The 22,485-nt window shown below is 47.6% G+C and overlaps 1 protein-coding gene across 4 annotated transcripts in view; it reads left to right on the forward strand.

Annotated features, from left to right (window-relative positions):
* Positions 1-22,160, forward strand: part of palld (palladin, cytoskeletal associated protein) — a 610,835-nt gene extending 588,675 nt beyond the window's left edge. For all 4 annotated transcript variants that reach the window (XM_085975529.1, XM_085975522.1, XM_085975536.1 and 1 more), the window contains 4 exons: positions 7,190-7,397; positions 10,315-10,480; positions 18,065-18,198; positions 18,837-22,160. In XM_085975529.1, the coding sequence (XP_085831655.1) occupies positions 7,190-7,397; positions 10,315-10,480; positions 18,065-18,198; positions 18,837-19,009 (681 nt within the window). In that variant the 3' untranslated portion in view covers positions 19,010-22,160. The remainder of the gene's footprint in view (positions 1-7,189; positions 7,398-10,314; positions 10,481-18,064; positions 18,199-18,836) is intronic.
* Positions 22,161-22,485: the final 325 nt, after the last annotated feature.

A 22,485-nucleotide genomic window follows, 5' to 3' on the forward strand; every position in this document is an offset into this window, starting at 1 on the left:
TGTTTGTGGTTGAGGTTCATTTTTTTTTTAAAGAGGCTGCTTTCCAGATGTGTTTTTTTTTTAACTAGAAAGGAAATCCTGCTGGTACAAGATAAACCTAAAATAGGGCAAGCGTGCTTTTGCCTGTTGGCTGCTTGTGGCAAAGCTACAGAAGTCATGCAACATGAGTGTTTTTGTTTTTTGTCTTAACCCATCTTGTGCAACGAATGTACACTTGGGTGTTGTGTGCTGCGATGTTATAATGTCTAATCACAAAAAGTTAGCGTGCAGGTACAGCAAGTAATCAGGAAGGCAAATGGAATGTTGGCCTTTATTGCAAGGGGTTGGAGTATAAAAGCAGGGAAGTCCTGCTACAACTGTACAGGGTGTTGGTAAGACCACACCTGGAGTACCGCGTACAGTTTTGGTCTCCTTATTTAAGGAAGGATATACTTGCATTGGAGGCAGTTCAGAGAAGGTTCACTAGGTTGATTCCTGAGATGAAGCGGTTGACTTAGGAAGAAAGGTTGAGCAGGTTGGACCTGTACTCATTGAAGTTTAGAAGAACGAGAGGTGACCTTATTGAAACATAAGATACTGCGGGGGGCTCGACAAGGTAGATGCAGAGAGGATGGGCTGGATTTTGTGAATGGGGATGAGTTGGAGGCGGGACTGCTGCTTTTCGAGTCTATGTCCCGCCTCCATCACCTTTTGGGCAACCAGCGGGATTGTCCCCTGCTTGACCTTGTTAAGCCCACCCTGCGGGCTCAGCAGGCCAATTAGGGGGAAATCACTGACAGATCACGTTAACATCTGACGTGCTATCTGTCAAGACTTCTTGAAAGAAGAAATGTCAGCGTTTGACAGCTCTGTGAAGCTGTCAAACACTGACATTCTCTGTAGTTTGATGAGTCCTTGGTGTTCAGGACTCATCAAACCTTTCAACTTTGTCGATTTCAGATGACTGTTGGTTCGGAGGACCCAACAGCCAGTCTGTGAAATCGACCAGGAAGATGTCGGGACTCCCGATCCAGAGCGGGTGAAGGCTGTAGGCAGAAACCAAGGTAAGTGATCATTTTTTAACACTTAACACTCACCTTGCATACTTACCACTCCACACTTGCACCCATCACTCACCTCTACATCTTACTTTCAGGTCCCTCCGACCCCCGCAGACCTCCTTCACGTCTCCTCCAACCTGGCGGGGTTCTCCAAGGTCGGGAAGCCTTCACTTGAAAAGGTAGAATGGGACTAATCCTTTTTTTTGCCTGTTAACAGGCAATTAAAAGGATTTAATCCCTTTCCCACCTCGAGGAGACGGGACCCGAAGCAGAACATCTTCCCGCCTCCTGGCAAAAGGGCACAGAGGCAGGATGGGGGCTGCACCCACTTTCTGCTACTTTACTGGCAGTCCCACCTCCATACCCGCCTCCTCGGGGCTAAGAATCCAGCCCTATGTTTCCCCTCATGGGGGAATCTAGAACCAAGGGGCATCGTTTCAGAATAAGGGGTCGCCCATTTAAAACTGAGATGAGGAGGAATTTCTTCTCTGAGGGTCGTAAATCTGTGGCATTCTCTGCCCCAGAGAGCTGTGGAGGCTGGGTCATTGAATATATTTAAGGTGGAGATAGACAGATTTTTGAACGATAAGGGAGTCGAGGGTTATGGGGAGCGGGCAGGGAAGTGGAGTTGAGCCCAAGATTGGATCAGCCATGATCTTATTGAATGGCGGAGCAGGCTCGAGGGGCCAAATGTCCAACTCCTGCTCCTATTATTTATTTAACCCAATACTGTCCCTACCACATGCACTGTCCCTGTTTATTCCAGGCCGCTGCCTATATCGGGTAAATGGTGCTGACCATTTGAAGTCGCCAGAGGCGTCAATTATAAAGGCGCCACTTAAACTGTGATAAAGCACGGCGGGCATTTCGGGCAATCCATGCACCTGCTCGCATGGCCTCGAGAACTCCTTCCACTGCTGCCGGCCCTTCTCACCGACTGGCTGAGCTGGACGCATCCCGATTCCATCTTAAACTTTGGAAAGAGGCTGTTTGTCCTCCATGGGGTTAAGTATGATCCAACTTAAAACATAAAGAACTGAGGTGACGCACGCCGGCTCCATTTTAAGATGAGAGAGAACGCACTTGGTCTGTTTAACTCGCCCTCCTACAGACAGCAGACAGTTCCCCCCAGGGCTTTAATCTCCGCAAAGTTGACCAATTTATCGATAGAAACATAGAAAAATAGGAGCAGGAGTAGGCCATTCGGCCCTTCGAACCTGCTCCTCCATTCAGTATGATCATGGCTGAGCCTCTATCTCAATACCATATTCCCGCTCTCTCCCCATACCCCTTGATGCCTTTTGTGTCTAGAAATCTATCTATCTATCTCCTCAAATCATCAGTGCAGGCTTCTGAATCGCCCTCTCTGTGTATATGTGCGGATGTGAATTGTTCTGAGATTTTTATGCCTCCCCTACTTCACGTGGGCACTTGTTGGTTACACCAGCCTCCGGGTAGAGCAGGCAAGTTGCCTTGGCACATACGGTATCCGCCATAAGCGGTGGGCAGTGTACAGTTTTCTTTTAAAAAGGCTAACCTTACCTCTGGCATTAAATGAATGACCGTCTCCTCACCGATGGAAGGGTCGTGTGTGATACGGGTCGGGAATGTCTCGGCCCTTGTTCGGATGTGAGCCCACAAGACAGAACTACCCATAGTACAGTACAGAGTGAGAGTGAAAGAAAGAACTTTCATTTCTATAGCGCCTTTCACCACCTCCGGATGTCCCAAAGCGCTTTACAGCCAATGAAGTACTATTTTGAAGTGTAGTCACTGTTGTAATGTAGGAAACGCAGCAGCCAGTTTGGGCACAGCAAGCTCCCACAAACAGCAATGAGACAATGACCAGATAAACTGTTGAAGGGGAGTTATCCCCAGTGTCCCGGACAATATTTATCCCACAATCAACATCACAAAAACTGTTTATTTGGTCATTATCACATTGCCGTTTCTGGGAGCTTGCTGTGCCCAAATTGGCTGCCGCGTTTTCTACATTACAACAGTGACTGCACTTCAAAAGTACTTGATTGGCTGTAAAGCGCTTTGGAACGTCCTGCGGTCATGAAAGGCGCTATAGAAATGCAAGTTCTTTTTTTAAATGATGTTGGTTGAGAGATAAATATTGGCCAGGACACCGGGGATAACTCCCCTGCTCTTCTTCGAAATAGTGGCCATGGGATCTTTTCCGTCCATCCTGAGGGGGCAGACAGGGCCTCGGTTTAACGTCGCATCTGAAGGACGGCACCTCTGGCAGTGCAGCACTCCTTCAGTGCTGCACTGGAGTGCCAGCCTGAATTCTGGGCTCAGTCTCTGGAGTGGGGCTGACCATCTTAGTGCTTTCCACTGAGCCACGGACTGAAGTTGACCATCTTGCTTGGGTTACAATGGGGTGGGGGGGGGGGGGTGAGGAGGGTAAGGGAAAATGTTACACGTGGAGAATTTCTACCCTTCTATGAAGCACTTTGGCACGTTTTCAGACATTAATGGCATTCTGTAAATGCAATCAAAAAGAATGCAGGAAACACTCAGCAGGTCGGAGACGATGGGAAATCCCGTCGGGAGAGAAGTGCAGGACTTCAAGGTTGGGTATTCCTGGAAGAGAAGTGAATTAAACACCAAAGCAAAAAATACTGCGGATGCTGGAAAATAAAAAAAAACAGAAAATGCTGGAAACGGAATCTGCCCTGACCTGCTGAGAGTGTTGTTTTTATTTCCCGTTTCCAACAATCGCAGTATTTTTTTTCATTGTAAGTAGTTGTATAGCTAGGGTGGGTAAGCTGTTAATTAGGCAAAACGGAGGGAGTTTATTGGTTTCTGGTTGAACGCTCACTGCTGACAGAAGCTGAAAAATCTTTATTTCCCCAATGCTGATATCGCTCCTGTTCACCAAACAATGTCTTTTTTAATGTAATGACAAAAGTGAAGTTTGGTGGGGGTGGGAAACTCCATAACTTCCATGTCGCATCAGTCTGGATTTCACTCCATTTCTGAACAGTAGATTTATAGTGAATTACAGGTTTGCCAGCCAGACAGCATGTTAACATAATAGCCTCGAGGCATTTCTGGCAACAGCTCTTAATAGACATTATACGCGCAGGTATAATTTCCAGTCAGGTAACACTATAGTTAAAATGGGTAACGTCAGACACTTGAGGTCGAGCCCAGTCTGAGCTGAGTCAGGTGCCTGTAGGGTCGTCGAGTCCAAATTAAAGTTGTGGAACTCGCCGTGTCTGCTCCTGAACAAAAACACAACGCTGACTCATGCACCATTGCACTGTAAAGTCAGGCACTACCTGTGTCCGCAGCTCATGGTAAATAATTACCCCCACCCACCCTAGTGTTTAACAAGTCAGGATGGTGTTCTCGAGATAAAAGGTTGTCACTGTCCGCATAAAAATACCTCTTTGCAAGCCGTACAATGGCTCATCAAGGTTTATCAAGAAAGCCAAGCTAATTTGTAACCGTGTGGGTTTAACAACTTCTCACTTAAGCACAGACGGTAGCTTTGGGCTGGGCTTGTGTCAAATGTGTTGCATGATGCGCACAAGTGCTGGTCTAACACCTACGTGAAACCTGTTTTTGATCCTGCATTCAAGCTTCACAAAGAGGACCCTTATCTCCACATCTCCTCTGGGTGTGGGTGTTTTCCCACGGGAAGCTTTTTGCCTTTCATGGTTTTTTTTTGTTTTGTAAACCACCTTTTTGTTGGTGAAGTATGTACAAGTTTCAATATAAATATACAAAGTTGACGGGCAGGGAAAAGACCAGCTGGTCCATCGAGCCTGCCCCCCCCCCCCCACACCAGGAGGGCCGGAGTATCATGACTGGACACTTCTTACCCCCACATCTGCAGCCATGTGATCTCCTGGGAGAGGCAAAAAACACACGGGGAAAAACCCCAGGGCCAATAAGGAGGGGGAAAAAATATTCTGGAAAAATTCCTCTCGGGCGATCGAAACCAGTCCGGGCGGTCACACGGACCAAGCGTCGTTATTTATTAAGACACTTGCCTTCTATATGGTGCGAGCCCTGCCCCAGTCAAGAACCGGTGGTCCAGCTCCTTCTTGAAGGCAGACAGAGAGTCAGCGCCCACCGCACCAGCCGACAATGTATTCCGGAGGCTCCCTACTCTGAGAAAACGAGAACCACCCAACATCCAGTCTATCCCAAATAACAACAGAAAATGCTGGAAAAACTCAGCAGGCCAGGCAACATCCGTGGAGAGAAATTAGAGTTGACGTTTCGGGTCGAAACCCTTCCAGTTTTGAAAAAGGGTTTCTATCCCCAATATGCGTTTCTATCTTCTGTGTAGAAGGAAAGCTAAAGGCTTTGCACAGCTTTTAAACCCTGCACCCTCTGTGCAATCTCAGCAGGAAATCCCTAAGAAAGACATAGCATTTACAGCACAGAAACAGGCCATTATCCCATTATGCTCTACCAGTCAGCCGCGCCTCAGTGGGCACCACACTCGCCTCAGAGTCAAAAAGATTGTGGGTTCAAGTCCCACCCCAGGGACTTGAGCACATAAAGCTGGGCTGACACTCCCAGTGCAGTGCTGAGGGAGTGCTGCACTGTCGGAGGTGCCGTCTTTTGGATAAGACGTTAAACCAGGTGGATGTAAAAGATCCCCTGGCACTATTTCGAAGAGGAGCAGGGGAGTTATCCCCAGTGTCCTGGTTAATATTTATCCCTCAATCAACATCACTAAAACAGATTATCTGGTCATTATCACATTGCTGTGTGTGGGAGCTTGCTGTGCGCAAATTGGCTCATATTACAACAGTGACTACACTTCAAAAGTACTTCACTGGCTGTAAAGCGCTTTGAGACGTCCGGTGGTCGTGAAAGGCGCTAGATAAATGTAAGTCTTTCTTTTTACACTCATTATTTATTTCATCTCACCCTATCAACAGATCCTTCTATTCCTTTCCCCCCTCATCTTATTTCGCCTCAGCAAGAACAAAGTGTTTATAGAGCATGAAGTATATTTGAAACAATTATTGTTGCAGCCACTAAATGAGCTGGGGTTGTGGTTTCCGATTGAGTGAGTTCCTGACCTCTGCCCATCCAAGGTAGGTGGATGAGAAATAAAAACATAAAATGCTGGAAACGCTCAGCAGGTCGGGCAGTATCTGTGAAGAGAGAGAAACCGAGTTAACGTTTCAGGTCGATGACCTTCCGTCAGAACTGGTGAATTAGAAGAGGTATCTTCTACAATGAGGACAGTCACATGTCCTAGAACAGATGATCTGGTCATTATCACATTGCTGTTTGTGGGAGCTTGCTGTGCGCAGATTGGCTGCCCCGTTGCCTACATTACAACTGTGACTACACTCCAAAAGTACTTCATTGGCTGTAAAGTGATTTAGGACGCCCTGAGGATGTGAAGGGCGCTATATAAATGCAAGTTGCTGTTCTCCCAGAGGACCAGGCACCTAGTTGCAGTCTAATATTGGTAGCCCACCTGCCTGCACGCAGCACACTCGCACATTGGGGAATGTTTTGCAATGTAAAAGAATGTAGATGAAGGGAGAAAATGCTTTTCTTACAGACTTGCATTTATATAATGCCTTTCAGGACATCTCAACACACTTTACAGCCAATGAAGTACTGTTGTAATGTAGGAAATGGCAGCCAATTTGCGCACAGCAAGCTCCCACAAACAGCAATGAAAGAAACTAGCAGATAATCTGTTTCAGGTGTTGGTTGTGGGATAAATATTGGCCAGGACACGGGAGAACTCCCCTGTTCATCGAAATAGTGCCATTATTTTTTACTTTACGACCACCTGCGAGGGCAAACGGGGCCTTGGTTTAACGTCTCATCTGAAAGACGGTACCTCCGACAGTGCAGCACTCCCTCAGTGCTGCACTGGGAGCGTCAGCCTAGAACTTAATGCTCAAGTCTCTGGAGTGGGGACTTGAACCTACAACCTCCTGACTCAGGCGAGGGTGCTACCGACTGAGCTCAGACTGACACCTGAGGCTGAGAAGACTTGGCTTGCAAAGTAATAATTAATTTCAGAAGAATGTTGTGGGACTGTGGTGCGATTAATCTGTCATCTCTTTCACACCTACCAGAATTCTAGATGCCGCCGGGCGAAAAACTTGTGCTTTTGCTAACTGGCTTTCATTTGGCTGTTCTTGCAGGTTAGTGGTCTACCGACTCCAGACCTAATATGGCAACTGGATGGGAACCAGATCCGCTCAGACAGCAGCCACAAGATGCTGGTGCGTGAGAACGGCGTTCACTCCCTGGTCATTGAACCAGCAACTGCTAGAGATGCTGGGATGTATACGTGCATAGCCACCAACCGAGCTGGCCAGAACTCTTTCAGCCTCGAGCTAATAGTCGCAGGTATACAATTTGCTGCCTTATTTCCCCACCTCCAGTAACTTAAAAGGAAAATTTCCACTGCTCTAGACTTCAGATTGAAGTTGACCGGTCTACCAAGTTGTTGTTTTTTTCCCCGCCAACTCCAAAGATTGATCATCTAGTCCTAGTCGAGATGTGGCCAGGTCAGTGTCTATGACGTGTTCCTGCGCATCAAGCAGAGGAACGGTGTCACAGGGTGAGACACCTCTCCCTACAGCACCTGCCGCCTCGTCTCCACCAGATCAGACGACTGTTCCAACTAACGTTGCTTCCCATATTAAAAAGAGAGGGCTTGCATTTATACACCACCTTTCATGACCTCAGGAAGTCCTGAAGTGCATTACAGCCAATGCACTACTTTTTTGAAGTGTAGTCACTGGTGTAATGTAGGAAACACAACAGCCAATTTATGCACAGCAAGCCCCCACAGACCGCAATGAATTACTGACCATATCATCTGTTTAGGTGTTGGTTGAGGGATAAACGTTGGCCAGGACACCGTGGAGAACTCCCCTGCTCGTCTTTGAAATGGCGCCATGGGATCTTTTACGTCCACCTGAGAGAGCAGACGGCACCTCCGACTGTGCAGCACTCCCTCAGTACTGCACTGGAGTGTCAGCCGAGATTTTCTGCTCCAGTCTCTGGAGAGGAACTTGAACTCGTGACCTTCCGACTCCGAGGCGGTATGGCTACCCACTGAGCCACGGCGGAGGCCTGCACTATGTTCCACCATGCTCCATTTTAACGCGGGCAGTAACCCACTTATTTTAAGTGGTTTAAACCCAACGTTGTGAGAGAAAAAGACACACGGAAATTTAGTCTGATTGCATTAAGCATTCCTGTGGGAACAGCACCAGAAAATCTCAGAATCATAGAAATTTACAGCACAGAAGGAGGCCATTCGGCCCATCGTGTCTGTGCCGGCCGAAAAAAAGCGGTCCACCCTAATCCCACTTTCCAGCTCTTGGTCTGTAGCCCTGTAGGTTACGGCACTTCAAGTGCATATCCAAGTACTTTTTAAATGTGCTGAGGGTTCCTGCCTCTACCGCCCTTTCAGGCAGTGAGTTCCAGATCCCCACCACCCTCTGGGTGAAAAAGGTTCTCCAACTCCCCTCTAAACCTCCAACCAATTACTTAAAATCTATGCCCCCTGGTTATTGACCCTCTCTGCTAAGGGAAATGGGTCCTTCCTGTCCCCTTTATCTTGGCCCCTCATCATTTTATACACCTCAATCAAGTCTCCCCTCGGCCTCCTCTGTTCCAAAGAAATCAACCCCAGCCTGTCCTCCATAACTAAAATTCTCCAGTCCTGGCAGCATCCTCATAAATCTCCTCTCTACCCTCTCTAGTGCGATCACATCTTTCCTGCAATGTGGTGATGTACTCCTACATGTCCCCAAGGGCGAAAATTGAATTTGCCAGGATTGTGTGAGATTGTGGCAACTTGCTGATTGAAGGCAGTTTGCTGATGAGAACCTTGTGACTGAAATAGGATCTAAGCAGTATCTTTATGCCTTGGGTATTTGCCAATATAAGGGAGTGACTTGAGTGAGGAAATACTTCAGAAACAAAAGTCTTGAAGGCAAGGGTCAAAGATATAGTGCCAAATTAAGGCATACTCTGCTGTCAAGCCCATTCCTGTTGAATTTACTGCATTAGTGGTGTTAAAAGTTGAAATAAACCCTTTACAAATGCACCGACCACAAACAATTACTGTCAAAGCTGCCGATAAGATGTACTCAGCCATTTTTTGTTTGAAGCGTTTCCAGGTCTGGGCCTGGTCCCAAGGTGAACGAAAGTTCACCGGGCCTCCCAATATCCGACACAACCACCCGTAACTAACCACGGGGTGTTCTCGGTTGGTTCCCTCTCTGTTTAGATGTTTCCCCCTGGCTGGGGAGTCTAGAACCAGGGGTCACAGTCTGCGAATAAGGGGTCGGCAATTGACTGAGATGAGGAGAAATTCCTTTACTCAGAGGGATCTGGAGGCTCACGTCATTGAGTATATTCAAGGCTGCGATCGATAGATTTTTCGACACTCTGGGAAATCAAAGGAGATGGGGATAGTGCGGGAAGGTGGCGATGAGGTAGAAGATCAGCCATGATCTTATTGAATGGCAGAGCAGGCTCGAGGGGCCGAATGGCCTACTCCTGCTCCCTATTTCTTAAGTTCGTGTAGGGAAGCCCTACTTTTCTGTTGGGACACTTCTCAACTGAGCAACAACCAGCAATTGGGACTGAAAGTGGATCATGGGCAAGGTCACTGATTTATGACAGCAAAATACAGCGGATGTTGGAAATCCGAAATAACAGAAAACGCTGGAAAAACTCAGCAGGCCAGGCAACATCCGTGGAGAGAGAAACAGAGTCAATGTTTCAGGTCGAAACCCTTCTTCAGAACTGAGAAAAAAGCAGGAAATGAAAAAATTAAAGGGCAGTTTGGGGGCTGGGAAATGGGGGAGGGGATGAAAGAAGAGACATTAAGAGATATTCAAGGTGAGACGAGATGGTAATAGGACAGGTAAAGAAACAAACAATGGCTCTAGATGAGGTGTGAAATGTGCTGGCAGAGTGAAAGACAGCTGTCATGTGGGAGAGAGAGAGAAGGAAAGGGCACAAACCAAAAGTGTGGATAAAAAATATTAAAATGTAATAGGGGCCGAGGTTATGATCTGAAATTGTTGAACTCGATATTGAGTCCGGAAGGCTGTAAAGTGCTTAATCGGAAGATGAGGTGCTGTTTTATGTCACTGATTTATGGTTCTCTTTGGGGGATGGTGGGGGGGGGGGGCGGCATCTGAAAATGTGCAGAATCTTGGAATTGGGTCCTTAGTGCAAAATAAGAATTTTTTAAATAATATTAACGTGCTCTTTCCCCCCCCCCCCCCCCCACCAACAGCCAAAGAGATGGTCAGAGCCCCGGCGTTTATAGAGAAGCTGCAGAACACCGGGGTTGCCGATGGATACCCGGTACGGTTAGAGTGCCGCGTTTCCGGCATGCCGTACCCGCAGATCTTTTGGAAGAAGGACAACGAATCTCTCACTCAGAACACGGAGCGAGTAAGGTGAGGCAGATATGTCTGGCTTTTAGCGCACAGCCTGGAGATGGGCCCTTGCCTTGTGACTCGAACACTTCCCTTTTTATATTTAAAAAAAAAACTAGTAAAAACAAACTCGACTAGAATCCACAAACGGTGGTGGTATTTTTTTTCTCTGGGTGACTGGATCAATCTGTCGTTTGATCCTTTGAGAGATGGCTGTTCCAAGACACGAGTTCCTTTGTTTACACTCTGTGTGGTTACATGCGTTAAGTAAGTAGCTGTTAGTCTGTCCGTGGAGAACAAGGTCTCGTTCTTTGGCATCTGCAGAAGCCGGTTTCTTTTTTGAAACAATTTCTCCTTTCCCCCCACTGCCCCCCCCAACTATTTAATAATACTAAATTGAAATGCTAGTTTCAGGTCTTCTGTAAACAATTGAATTCCACAAATTCCGACCACTTTGAAGCTCCCCGCTCCACTTTAACCCTTTGACTACGGTGGCCCTTCATCAGACAAAAGAACAGAATAATAATAGTTTATTCAAAGAATCCACCCCTCCAACTTCGATACCAGGCCCTTTTGAAAATGTAAACCTGATAGCCGAGGTTTTTGTTTTAAGTGTATGTGTGTGTGTGTGACGCACACGTATATTATTAAAACATACCCATTTTCCACATCGTTCTGTATCTTCTGATGTAGATGCATTCATTATTAACAACAACTGCTATTTACATAGCACCATTTAATATAGTAAAACGTGCCAAGGCGCTTCACAGGAGCGATTATCGGACAAAAATTCTGACAACGAGCCACCTAAAGAGACATTATGACCGGTGACACAAGTTTGGTCAAAAAGAGAGGGTTTAAGGAGCGTCTTCAAGGAGGAGGGAGAAGTAGAGAAGTTGGTGGGGAATTCCAGAGCTTGTTTTTCAAGTACGTTTTCATTATCAGCAAAGTTAAAATCGGAATTGGAGGCAGCAGCCCTGCCCCATCTAGTTTTGGACTTGACAACCCAAAGTGCAGCCGACTGCAGTGAGATCATGGCTGATCATCCAAATTCAGTACCCTGTCCCTGCCTTCTCCCCATATCCCTTGATCCCTTTAGCCTTAAGAAATATATCCAACTCCTTCTTGAATATATTTAATGAATTGGCCGCCACTGCCTTCTGTGGTAGAAAATTCCACAGGTTCACCACTCTCTGGGTGAAGAAATTCCTCCTCATCTCTGTCCTAAATGGCTTACTCCTTATCCTTAGACTGTGACCCCTGGTTCTGGACTCCCCCGCCATCAGGAACATCCTTCCTGCATCTAGTTTGTCCAGTCCCGTTAGAATTTTATAAGTTTCAATGAGATCCCCTCTCAATCTTCTAAACTCCAGTGAGTATAAGCCCAATCGACCCAATCTCTCCTCATACGTCATTCCTGCCATCCCAGGTATCAGCCTGGTGAATCTTTGCTGCACTCCCTCCATGGCAAGAACATCCTTCCTCAGATAAGGTGACCAAAACTGCACAGTCTCCCTCCATTGTCTGTAGCACAGGCAACAAGGGGTCCGTGATTCTGGTGTCACGGGAATGGCTTGTAGCTATGCAAGTGAGAGAGTCAGTCCGATATATTTCACCATCCCCCCCCTCATTGGGACTGTGTACAGAAGTGGAACCCAGCCCTAAATGTACAATGGAGTCAAGTCTGAAATGTGTGAGAACGGGATATGGGTGCTGCTCTCCTGAAACCAGAGCCAGTAGAAAGCACCTTTTTATTCTACCATGCCCCAGGTTCTGTCCTCAATGTGAAATTTCTATCCGGTTTCCAACGGGTTAACGAACATTCAAAACTGCTGAGATGCTCCGTTTGTGGCACTTTGGGTCAAGTATCGGTCAGGACACCATGGAGAGCTCCCCTGCTCCTCTTCCAATAGTGGCCGTAGGAACTTTTTCCTTCCGCCTGAGAGGGCAGACGTCTCGCCCAAAAGAGGGCATCTCCGACAGTGCGGCACTCCCTCAGTACTGCACTGGGAGCGTCAGCCTAGATTATGTGCTCAAGTCTCGAGTGGGACGTGAACCCACGACTTTCTGACTCGGAGGCGAGAGTGCTGCCACGGCTAATACCCAAGTGGACCCCAAGTGAAGTGGGTTTGGGGGAAACTCAACTCGGTGTCTATTGGCTGCAGGTCCACCTTCCCTAAACTCCCAATGTAGCACTAAATTAGAGAGAGCTTCATGGGTTGTTTTTAAATTTTAAAGTAGTCAGATGTGCGAAATGCTGACATTACACAGTGCAGTGAAAGATGGTCTGCTCTTCCGGTTGGGGTCAAGTAGGATTGTGGGCAGCAAGCAGGGGCTTCATGTCACATCTTGCCAGAGCTACACTATAGGGCTGTATCCAAATTGTAACATACATCCAACAACAACTTGCATTTATATAGTGCCTTTAACATAGTACAACGCCCCAAGGTGCTTCACTAAAGTGTTATCAAACAAAATTTGACAGCGCGCCACATAAGGAGTTATTAAGGACAGATGACCAAAAGCTTGGTCAAAGAGAGAGGTTTTAAGGAGCATTTTATTTTATTCGTTCACGGGATGTGGGCGTCGCTGGCATTTATTGCCCATCCCTAATTGCGCTTGAGAAAGTGGTGGCCACTGCAGTCCGCGTGGTGAAGGTACTCCCACAGTGCTGTGAGGGAGGGAGTTCCAGGATTTTGACCCAGCGACGATGAAGGATCGGTGATATATTTCCAAGTCAGGATGGTGTGTGACTTGGAGGGGAACTTGGAAGTGGTGGTGTTCCCATGCGCCTGCTGCCCTTGTCCTTCTAGCTGGAAGAGGTCGCGGGTTTGGGAGGTGCTGCCGAAGAAGCCTTGGTGAGTTGCTGCAGTGCATCTTGTAGATGGTACACACTGCAGCCACGGTACGCCGGTGGTGGAGGAGGTAATGAATGTTTAGAACTAGGGGGCATAATTTCAGAATAAGGGGGCACCCTTTTAAATTGGAAATGAGGAGGAATTTCATCTGAGGGTCGTGAATCTTTGGGATTCTCTTCCCCAGAGAGCTGTGGAGGCTGGGTCATTGAATATATTTAAGGTGGAGATAGACAGATTTTTGAAAGGTAAGGGAGTGAAGGGTCATGGTGATCGGGCAGGGAAGTGGAGTTGAGGCCAAGATCAAGTCAGCCATGATCTTATTGAATGGCGGAGCAGGCTTGAGGGGCCAAATGACCTACTCCTGCTCCTACATCTTATGTTTAAGGTAGTGGACGGGGTGCCTTAAAGGAGGAGAGAGACGGAGACGTTTAGGGATGGGATGGAATTCCAGAGCTTAAGGCCGAGGCAGCTGAAGGTACCGCCGCCAATGGTGGAGCGATTAAAATCGGGGATGTGCAAGAGGCCAGAATTGGAGGAGCGCAGTGATCTAGGAGGGTTGTAGGCAATATTCCCCCTAATTTTTTTTTGGGGTGCACGGTCCCTTTAAGGGCATGCGTGAAACTTAAACGTTGGAAAAGCCGGGCCCGGGCCGCGTGGGAGGGGCAAACATTTGCGCGGCCGCGCAGCTTCAAGGGAACGTTGGTTGTAGGGCTGGAGGAGGCTACAGAGATGGGGAGGGGGGTGAAGCTGTGGAGGGGTTTGAAAACACCCCTTCCAGTAAGTAGCACGAGCTGTCAAATGTACTGGAAGGTGATGCTAGCAACTGATGTGGTTTTCCTGGAAGCTGGGACAGGTGACAAGTCTGTACCAGACGTGTCTTTTTAATTGATGTCCTTTTTTTTAAAGAATAATGATGTCTTCCTTACTCCACTGCAGTTTGTTTTGCTGGTGACAATAACTATAGCCCGTGGCTAGAAAATGACATTTACAACAGAATGAGGCCCTTTGATATTTTGAGGGTTTACATGAATTCCTTTTCAGGATTAAAGGGGACGATTTTAATCCTATCCTGACCGTCGAGGAAACTGATGGGATTGGGGGCATCGCTGGTTTCACACCCCCCGCCTGATGAAGTCAGTGGAGAGTAACATTGGGCGCGGTGTGAAACCGTCGTTCCGCCTCCTCCCGGCAGTGTCCCTCCCGGCGAGTTCGACTTTAAAATTAACCCCCTGAGTGTCTCTGCCTCTAATTAAATGAGAACTTTATTGGTAAGTAATGGCACTAAAGTGGGACTCTGATTTATAAGTCTGCTTTAGAAGGGGGAGTGGAGTTTATCATTGCTTGGAACAAGCACAAGTACTTGGGGAAAACAAAGTCTGGCCTGGTTGATCCGAGACCAGTTATCCTAAATGTCTCTGGACCAATCTTCCCTTGCCATCTGCAGGGTCCCGTGCGGGCTGCTCACCCGCTTTTCCATTGCATGAGCAAAAATTTGAATGGGGCATGCATTGGAGGAGGCAGGCCGCAAAGGAGGCAGTGCAGCGTTCGAGGGAGATATGGCTCTGGACCCAGACGGCCATTCCCAGTACCGATCATTGCCCATTGCATTGGTAATTCATACCTTGAATGCCAATGCCCTGCCGCGCTTGGCTCGATTTTTAAACCGTATGCATTTCACGGCTTGAGTCCCGCAGGTACTCTTGGCTCAAAGTGCCGGTCTTCACACTGTTTCACCTTTTTTAATTTAACCCTGAAAAGTGTGAGGTGATGCATTTTGGGAGGACTAACAAGGCAAGGGAATACACAATGAATGGTAGAACCCTAGGAAGGACAGAGGATCAGAGGGACCTTGGTGTGCATGTACATAGATCCCTGAAGGCAGCAGGACAGGTAGATAAGGTGGCTAAAAAGGCATATGGGATACTTGCCTTCATTAGCTGAGGTATAGAATATAAGAGCAGGAAGGTTATGATGGAGCTGTACAAAATGTTAGTTAGGCCACAGCTGGAGTACTGTGTGCAGTTCTGGTCACCACACTATAGGAGGGATGTGATTGCATTGGAGAGGGTGCAGAGGAGATTCACCAGGATGTTACCTGGGCTGGAGCGCTTCAGCTATGAAGAGAGACTGGACAGGCTGGGGTTGTTTTCCTTAGAGCAGAGAAGGCTGAGGGGGGACCTGATTGAGGTGTACAAAATTATGAGGGGCATAGATAGGGTAGAGAGAAAGGAACTTTTCCCCCTTAGTAGAGGGGTCAATAACCAGGGGGCATAGTTTCAAGGTAAGGGGCAGGAGGTTTAGAGGGGATTTGAGGAAAAACTTTTTCACCCAGAGGGTGGCTGGAATCTGAAACTCACTGCCTGAAAGGGTTGTAGAGGCAGGAACCCTCAAACATTCAAGAAGCATTTAGATGAGCAATTGAAACGCCAAAGCATACAAGGCTACAGACCAAGTGCTGGAAAATGGGATTAGAATAGACGGGGCTTGATGGCCGGCGCGGACACGATGGGCCGAAGAGCCTCTTTCTGTGCTGTATAACTCTATGACTATGACTCCTGGTACGGTGAGCAGCGCCTGTGCTGTCTGTAATGCCAGCTGGTTTCTGTATCTGCCATCGGCACTTTAACCGTGGCAGGAACTGTCAGGTTGTCTGTTTAAGCTCTAGTTTGAAGTGGGAGCTCACATTTTAATGCTGAGGCTTCAAAGAAAGAAACACTTGCATTTCTTTCACACCTTCCATCAACTCAGGATGTCCCAACGTGCTTTACTGCTAACCAAGTACGTGCAGCCATCTTTTTTCATGTAGGAAACGCGGCAGCCAATTTGCTCCCCAGGTCCCACAAACGGCAATGTGATAATGACCAGATAATATCTGTTTTAGTGATGTTGCGCGAGGGATAAACATTGGCCCAGGACACCGGGGAGAACTCTCCCTGCTCTTCTTCTGAAATAGTGGCCATGGGATCTCTTGTGTCCACCTGAAAGGGGGCAGACTTGTTTAATGTCTCATCCAAAAGACGGCACCTCCGACAGTGCAGCCCTCCCTCAGCACCGCACTGTATTGTCAGCCTCGATTTCTGAGCCCAAGTCTCTGGAGTGGAACTTGAAGCCACAACCTCCTGACTTGGGCGAGCGTGCTACCCACTGAGCCACGGCTGAGGCCTGACGAGGCGGAGATGTTGTAGATCTTTAAAATGCTGGTTGGCCTTTAAATGCTTTGAAGTGACATTAATAATCACTCTTCTAGTGATTGTGTATTTCTCTTGTTCTATTACTCTATTACACATTCCCCAATAGTTGGCATGAGCCAGAATTTGGACAACTGTTAGAGTTCCCACATACTACTTCTTCTTCTTAGGCAATCCCTCGGAACCGAGGATGACTTGCTTCCACATTAAAAATGAGTTCTCAGGTGACTGCTGAGTCCAATGCGGGACCTACAGTCTCTGTCACAGGTGGGGCAGACGGTGGTTGAAGGGGCGGGTGGGTGGGGTGCTTGGGCTGACGTGCGCTGCCTGCGCTTGGCTTCCGCTTGCTCCCGGCGAAGAGACTCGAGGCGTTCAGCGCCTTCCCGGATGCTTCTCCTCCACTTTGTGCGGTCTTGGGCCAGGGATTCCCAGGTGTCGGTGGGGATGTTACACTTTTTCAAGGAGGCTTTGAGGGTGTCCTTGAAGCGTTTCCTCTGCCCACCTGGGGCTCTCTTGCTGCGTTGGAGCTCTGAGTAGAGCGCTTGTTTTGGGAGTCTCGTATCGGGCATGCGGACAATGTGACCCGTCCATCGGTGCTGATTGAGCGTGGTCAAAGCTTCGATGCTGGGGATGTTGGCCTGAGCGAGAACACTGACGTTGGTGCGCCTATCCTGCCAATGGATTTGCAGGATCTTGCGGAGGCAGCATTGGTGGTACCTCTCCAGTGCTTTGAGGTGCCTGCTGTACATGGTCCATGTCTCTGAGGCATACAGCAGGGCGGGTATCACTGCTGCTCTGTAGACCATGAGCTTATTGTGAACATGTGCACAGTTCTGGTCTCCATATTATAAAAACGATATAGAGGCACTGGAGAAGGTGCAAAAAAAGATTCACAAGGGTGATACCAGAACTGACAGGCAGCAGAAAATAATGAACAGGCTGGGGGCTCTTTGCTCTAGAAAAGAGAAGACTGAGGGGTGACCTGACGGAGGTCTTTAAATTTCTGAAAGTGTTTGATAGGGTAGACGTAGAGATGTTTCCACTTGTGGGGCAGACCAAACCTAGGGGGCCATAAATATAAGGTAGTCACTAATAAATCCAATAGGGAATTCGGGAGAAATTTCTTTACCCAGAGAGCTGTTAATATGTGGAACTCGCTCCCACAAGGAGTAGTTGAAGCGAACAGCATTTAAGGGGGAAGCTAGATAAACACACGAGGGAGAAAGGAATAGAAAAAATATGCTGGTAGGGTGAGATGAAGCAGGGTGGGAGGCAACGTTCCCCCTAAGCCGCACGACGGTCTGGAGGTCCCGCGCAGGGCCGTTCACCGGCTTTTACACGGAAGAAACCGCGCATGCGCGAAAATTTGAATGGGCCGCGCAGCCAGTTAAAGGGAGGAGTCTCGTGCAGAGCATAAATATCGGCATGAACCAATTGAGCTGAATGGCCTGTTTGTGCTGTACATTCTATGTAACACGATGGGAGATTGATTCAGTGATTCCATAATGAAATTTCATTCTCTCTTTTTTTGTAACCTTGATAAATCTTTCCTTTCTCAGCATGCACCATGACAACAAAGGTTACATCTGCCTGCTAATCCAGCCAACCACAAAGGAGGATGCTGCATGGTACACAGTGTCTGCGAAGAATGAGGCTGGGATAATATCTTGTACGGCCAAGCTAGATATTTACTGTGAGTCCAACTCTTCCTTCTTACAACTCATTCCCCAAAAGTGTAACATTACTGCTGATCTAAGGAAGGAAAGCACTTGCCTTTCACAACCTCAGGATGTCCCAAAGTGCTTTACAGTCAATGAAGTACTTTTTAAAGTGTAGTCACTGTTGTAATGTAGGAAACACGGCAGCCAATTTGCGCACAGCAAGCTCCCACAAACAGCAATGTGCTAATGACCAGATAATCTGTTTTAGGGATGATAAATATTGGCCCCAGGACGAACCCCCCCAGCTCTTCTTCGAAATAATTCTGTGGGATCTTTTACGTCCACCTGAGTGCGGACGGGGCCTCACTTTAATGTCTCATCCAAAAGACGGCACCTCCGACAGTGCAACACTCCCTCAGCACTGCACTGGAGTGTCAGCCTGGACTTGTGTGCTCAAGTCTCTGGCGTGGGATTTGAACCCACAACCTTCTGACTCAGAGATGAGAGTGCTACCCACTGAGCCACGGCTGACACCTGATTACTTGTGAGAAATGCCGGGTTGGGAATGAGACAAGGCCTTTGGAGGCTCAAGACTTCCTGCATGTCCCCTTTGGCTCTCTCTCTCTCTCTCTCCCTTTTCTCTAACGTCCTTTGTTCTTTTAACCTGCAGCTCCTCAGTGGCACCAGACTCCCATCTCCAAGCCAAAGAAAGTGCGGCCCTCTACCAGCCGCTACGCAGCGCTTACTGACCAAGGACTCGACATCAAATCGGCATTCCTGCCCGAGGCCAACCCGGTCCATCTCGCCACTCAAACCAACCTCGTGGAAAGTGATGACCTGTAGCTGAACTCTTTTTTTAATATATATATATGGAGAGAGAGCGCAAGTGAGAGGAGGGATTGGGATTACACGCAGGGGGTGGGGTGGGGTGGGGGGAAGAAACTGCCTCTTGTCAGCTGTGACTACACCCAGACCATCATTTCGTCAAGTCAGTAGACACAAGTTTTGAAATCTGAATCAATACAAAAAACCTTCAGCAGAGGGGAAAAGGTGACGAAATTTTGAACTGCAATCGGAGGAGAAGGTATTGTTGGTCAGAAGAGCATTGGATTGAATTGGATTTGGCACATGCGCGCGCACACTTTTGTTACCCATGTCTCACCTTGCACGGCTAGATTGTAAAGTAGGTATTATGCTACACAGTGGCTATGATTTATTATAAACGGTTATATGCACATTACTAAACCGATCATTATAAAAAAAAAATATGTATATCTTAATCCAGGTTACCCAAGTGCCTGAACTAAAACCATATTATTCGCGTTGCGTCAAGACTTGAGCGTGATTGTATCCCGTTGCTGACGACTCTCCGAGGGGGTTTTGGAAATGGGTTGTAATAAAGCGAATGAGTCGTGGTCATTTATGAAATCTGAAGGCTATGGTGCATTCTGGGAGTCCGAATTCAGATCGAGCTTTCAACACACGAGGGAAATTTGATCAATGTGTCTCCCATAGTGTAGGAGACGGTCCTGTCGATTCATAAATAGGACGGCGATGTCCGACGAGGCGGGGAGCCCTTCATATTTTTATATCAACAATGCAGCCTTTCTCGGACTGATGTGTACCTCACTCAATTTTTCTTTTAAGCGCTTGCCGTTGTCTTTCCAGCCCTTCCGAGGCAGGAGGCGCTCTCTTCATTCGATCCGCTAAAGTCGCCGCTTGTGGGGGGGGGAAACTTCTGATGAGGCTTTTAAAAAGCGGAAAAGTTGATCTCTTTGGCCCGCCAGTGTGCTTGCAGCTGCACACTCCTGCATTAGGCCGAAACCTTAAGTGTGAATTTGGCTGGACTGGCGCCGGTTAAAGAGGCTGCATTCGCCTGAGGAAAGAGCTCTTGCGTCGCCAGTATTGAGCCAGTCCGTACCAGAGCAGGCGGGGTGTCTCCCTAGAGTCGCAATTGCCCGATTGATGCCCTCTTTGGGGGGCGGGGGGGGAAATGGCAAGAGATGCACCTGCAATATTGAGTCAAGCCTTGGTGTGCGTGGCCCAAGAGGGCAAGGGTTAGGCTCTCTCTCAAAACTCCGGTGGAGCAAGTGGTGCTGCAACGCTGGCATTGGTGCTCACCTTCCAATCTTGGGCTGAGAGCTTGAATCCAGGTCTTAGAGTAGCCTTCTTTTCGCCCCCCCCCCCCCCCCCCCCCCTTCCATCCTTGGCCATTTCTTGGATGTGTGTAGCAATGGATTGCTGTCCCGTGAGCTGGTTCAACTGCACCCTGTAGAGTCATGGAGCCACATGGAAGTCCAATGCTCAATCTGACCCTGCCTCTGCGCTGGAGTAAAAAGGCATGAAGTGAGGCTGGAAGAGGAAGTGGGGTGGGGAGGGAGGCAAATGCTCTCATTGTCGTAATTCTCTCTGGTAGCTGGAGTTTTAGTTCAACTACTGTGTGTTATTCCATACCATTTTTTTTTAAAGCACTTTGAAGATCTGAACGTGTGATTTCCTATTGTGCTCCTTGGCGCATTTAGGTTATTACTTGTTTACTGTGAAGTGAGCTCGCTTCAGACTTGATATAACATTTGATGATTTTTTGCAGGGTGGGGGGTTGGTGGGAGCGTGGAAATAAATTCCTTTATCCACCTCTTGGATTTTGGCAGTAAAACTAGTCTTGAGGACACAGAAGGTGATGGTGGTTTGAGTTATAGTCAAGTGGGCCGGTTAATAATTAGGTGGACGTGTTGATGTGATGCGATCTTTTTTTTAATGTGCTTGTTGCTCACTTCTCCCCCACCCCCCCAGGCTATTTTTGGTATCGTGATTGAGCATTGGACTCTGATTTGCAAGTACAGGGTTAATCGCGTGGAGACTGTGGGATGAGATTTAGCTTCCATTGTGTTGAAAGGATAATGCTGTCTTTTTAAAAAAAAAAAATATATAAAACACACAGCTCCCAGAATGCATTCCAGGCCCCAATTTAAAAAAATAAAGTATGCTAAAACTGCCTTTTTTTAATCGCAGTTATTTAATTGCAATGGTAATGGAGAGAGAACCCGCTGCGGGGAAATTATCGCCCCCAAGGAGTCTGGTTTTTGGGACTCGCTCAGCCTGCCCCTTTCCAAATTAATGGCTCGCTCACCCAGAGCTGGTGGGTAGGCTGCTGGAGTCGGTTCACCCGTGCCAAGGGGCCACCTCCAGCTGGTTGCTTTTCCATCTGGAAATCCCAATAACTTGCCCTGGCCAAGGGGGGAGGAGGGGGGGCGAAATCCTAAACGTACAGGCAGAGCCCAGTGAGCGCTTGGGTTTCTGTGCCAAGGCAAAGTGGGCCGAGGAACATGCAGAAGCACCGAGCAACTGTACGATGGTACGAGGGCGCTTCGCATTGTACGGGAAATGATTGTACTCCAAAACAAAACAATAAATTACATACATTCATTATTTAAGAGATGCAAACACAAGTGTCTAAATTCAGCTCCGATCTTGCGATAACCTGCCTTTTTTTGTTTCTTGTTTGAGGTATTATGTTGAGAATCGTTCTATTGCTATTTTGGTACTGTATATCCCAACAATTTTAACTCTATTTTATAAAGAGAAATTTATAAGCAACTGTTCTCACTCATTGAGCTCGCATTTTAAGCACACGTAAAGTTAAGGCCGCTACACAACGTAGTCCAGGTTGTCAACAGAAATGTGGCCGGTACAAACACAGGTGGAATTAGCACGTCCAACGGCGCCCTTTGCGATGCCAGCGGTTCTTTTGAGTACGACTCTCGTATGGGCATCAGAATGTGACCTGTTAATGTATTCCTGCAGCCTCACCTGTCTCAAGCTGATTGCTCACTTTTTCTCTTTTTTTATTGTGGCATATTTTATTGCAAATGCTTTTTTTCCTCCCTGTGACCATGTAAAGTGTTTTTTTTTTTAAATACTGCATTTGCTACTTCTGGATTGTTCTAAGAATTTTTTTTGCGGGGTTATAAACTTAATAAAAATGCTGGAATAATTAGAGTGTCGATTGATTTATTTTAATTTTAAGTCACACGGACACCCAAGTTGGGCGGAAACTGCTCCCACAGCATTTTCTGTTATCCCACAGGGCTACGGTTGGGCTGTCCTTTGGTCCCTCGCCAAAATGGTCATTGTTTAGCTGTGAGCCCGGATAGGGTGTCAGCAGGGGTAGGTCGCACCCAAGCCTATGAGTTTGTGTCCTCGCCTAATATTCTTGATCTCTCTCATTCTCATTCTCTCTCTGCTGTGGCTGCTCCATCACTTGCACCACCTCAGGGCAACGACAATGGGCCATAAATGTGGCCTGGCTGGCATTGGCC

This window comes from Somniosus microcephalus, chromosome 1, assembly GCF_052327205.1.
Source record: "Somniosus microcephalus isolate GS21.2 chromosome 1, FLI_Smic_1.0, whole genome shotgun sequence".
NCBI lineage: Eukaryota > Metazoa > Chordata > Chondrichthyes > Squaliformes > Somniosidae > Somniosus > Somniosus microcephalus.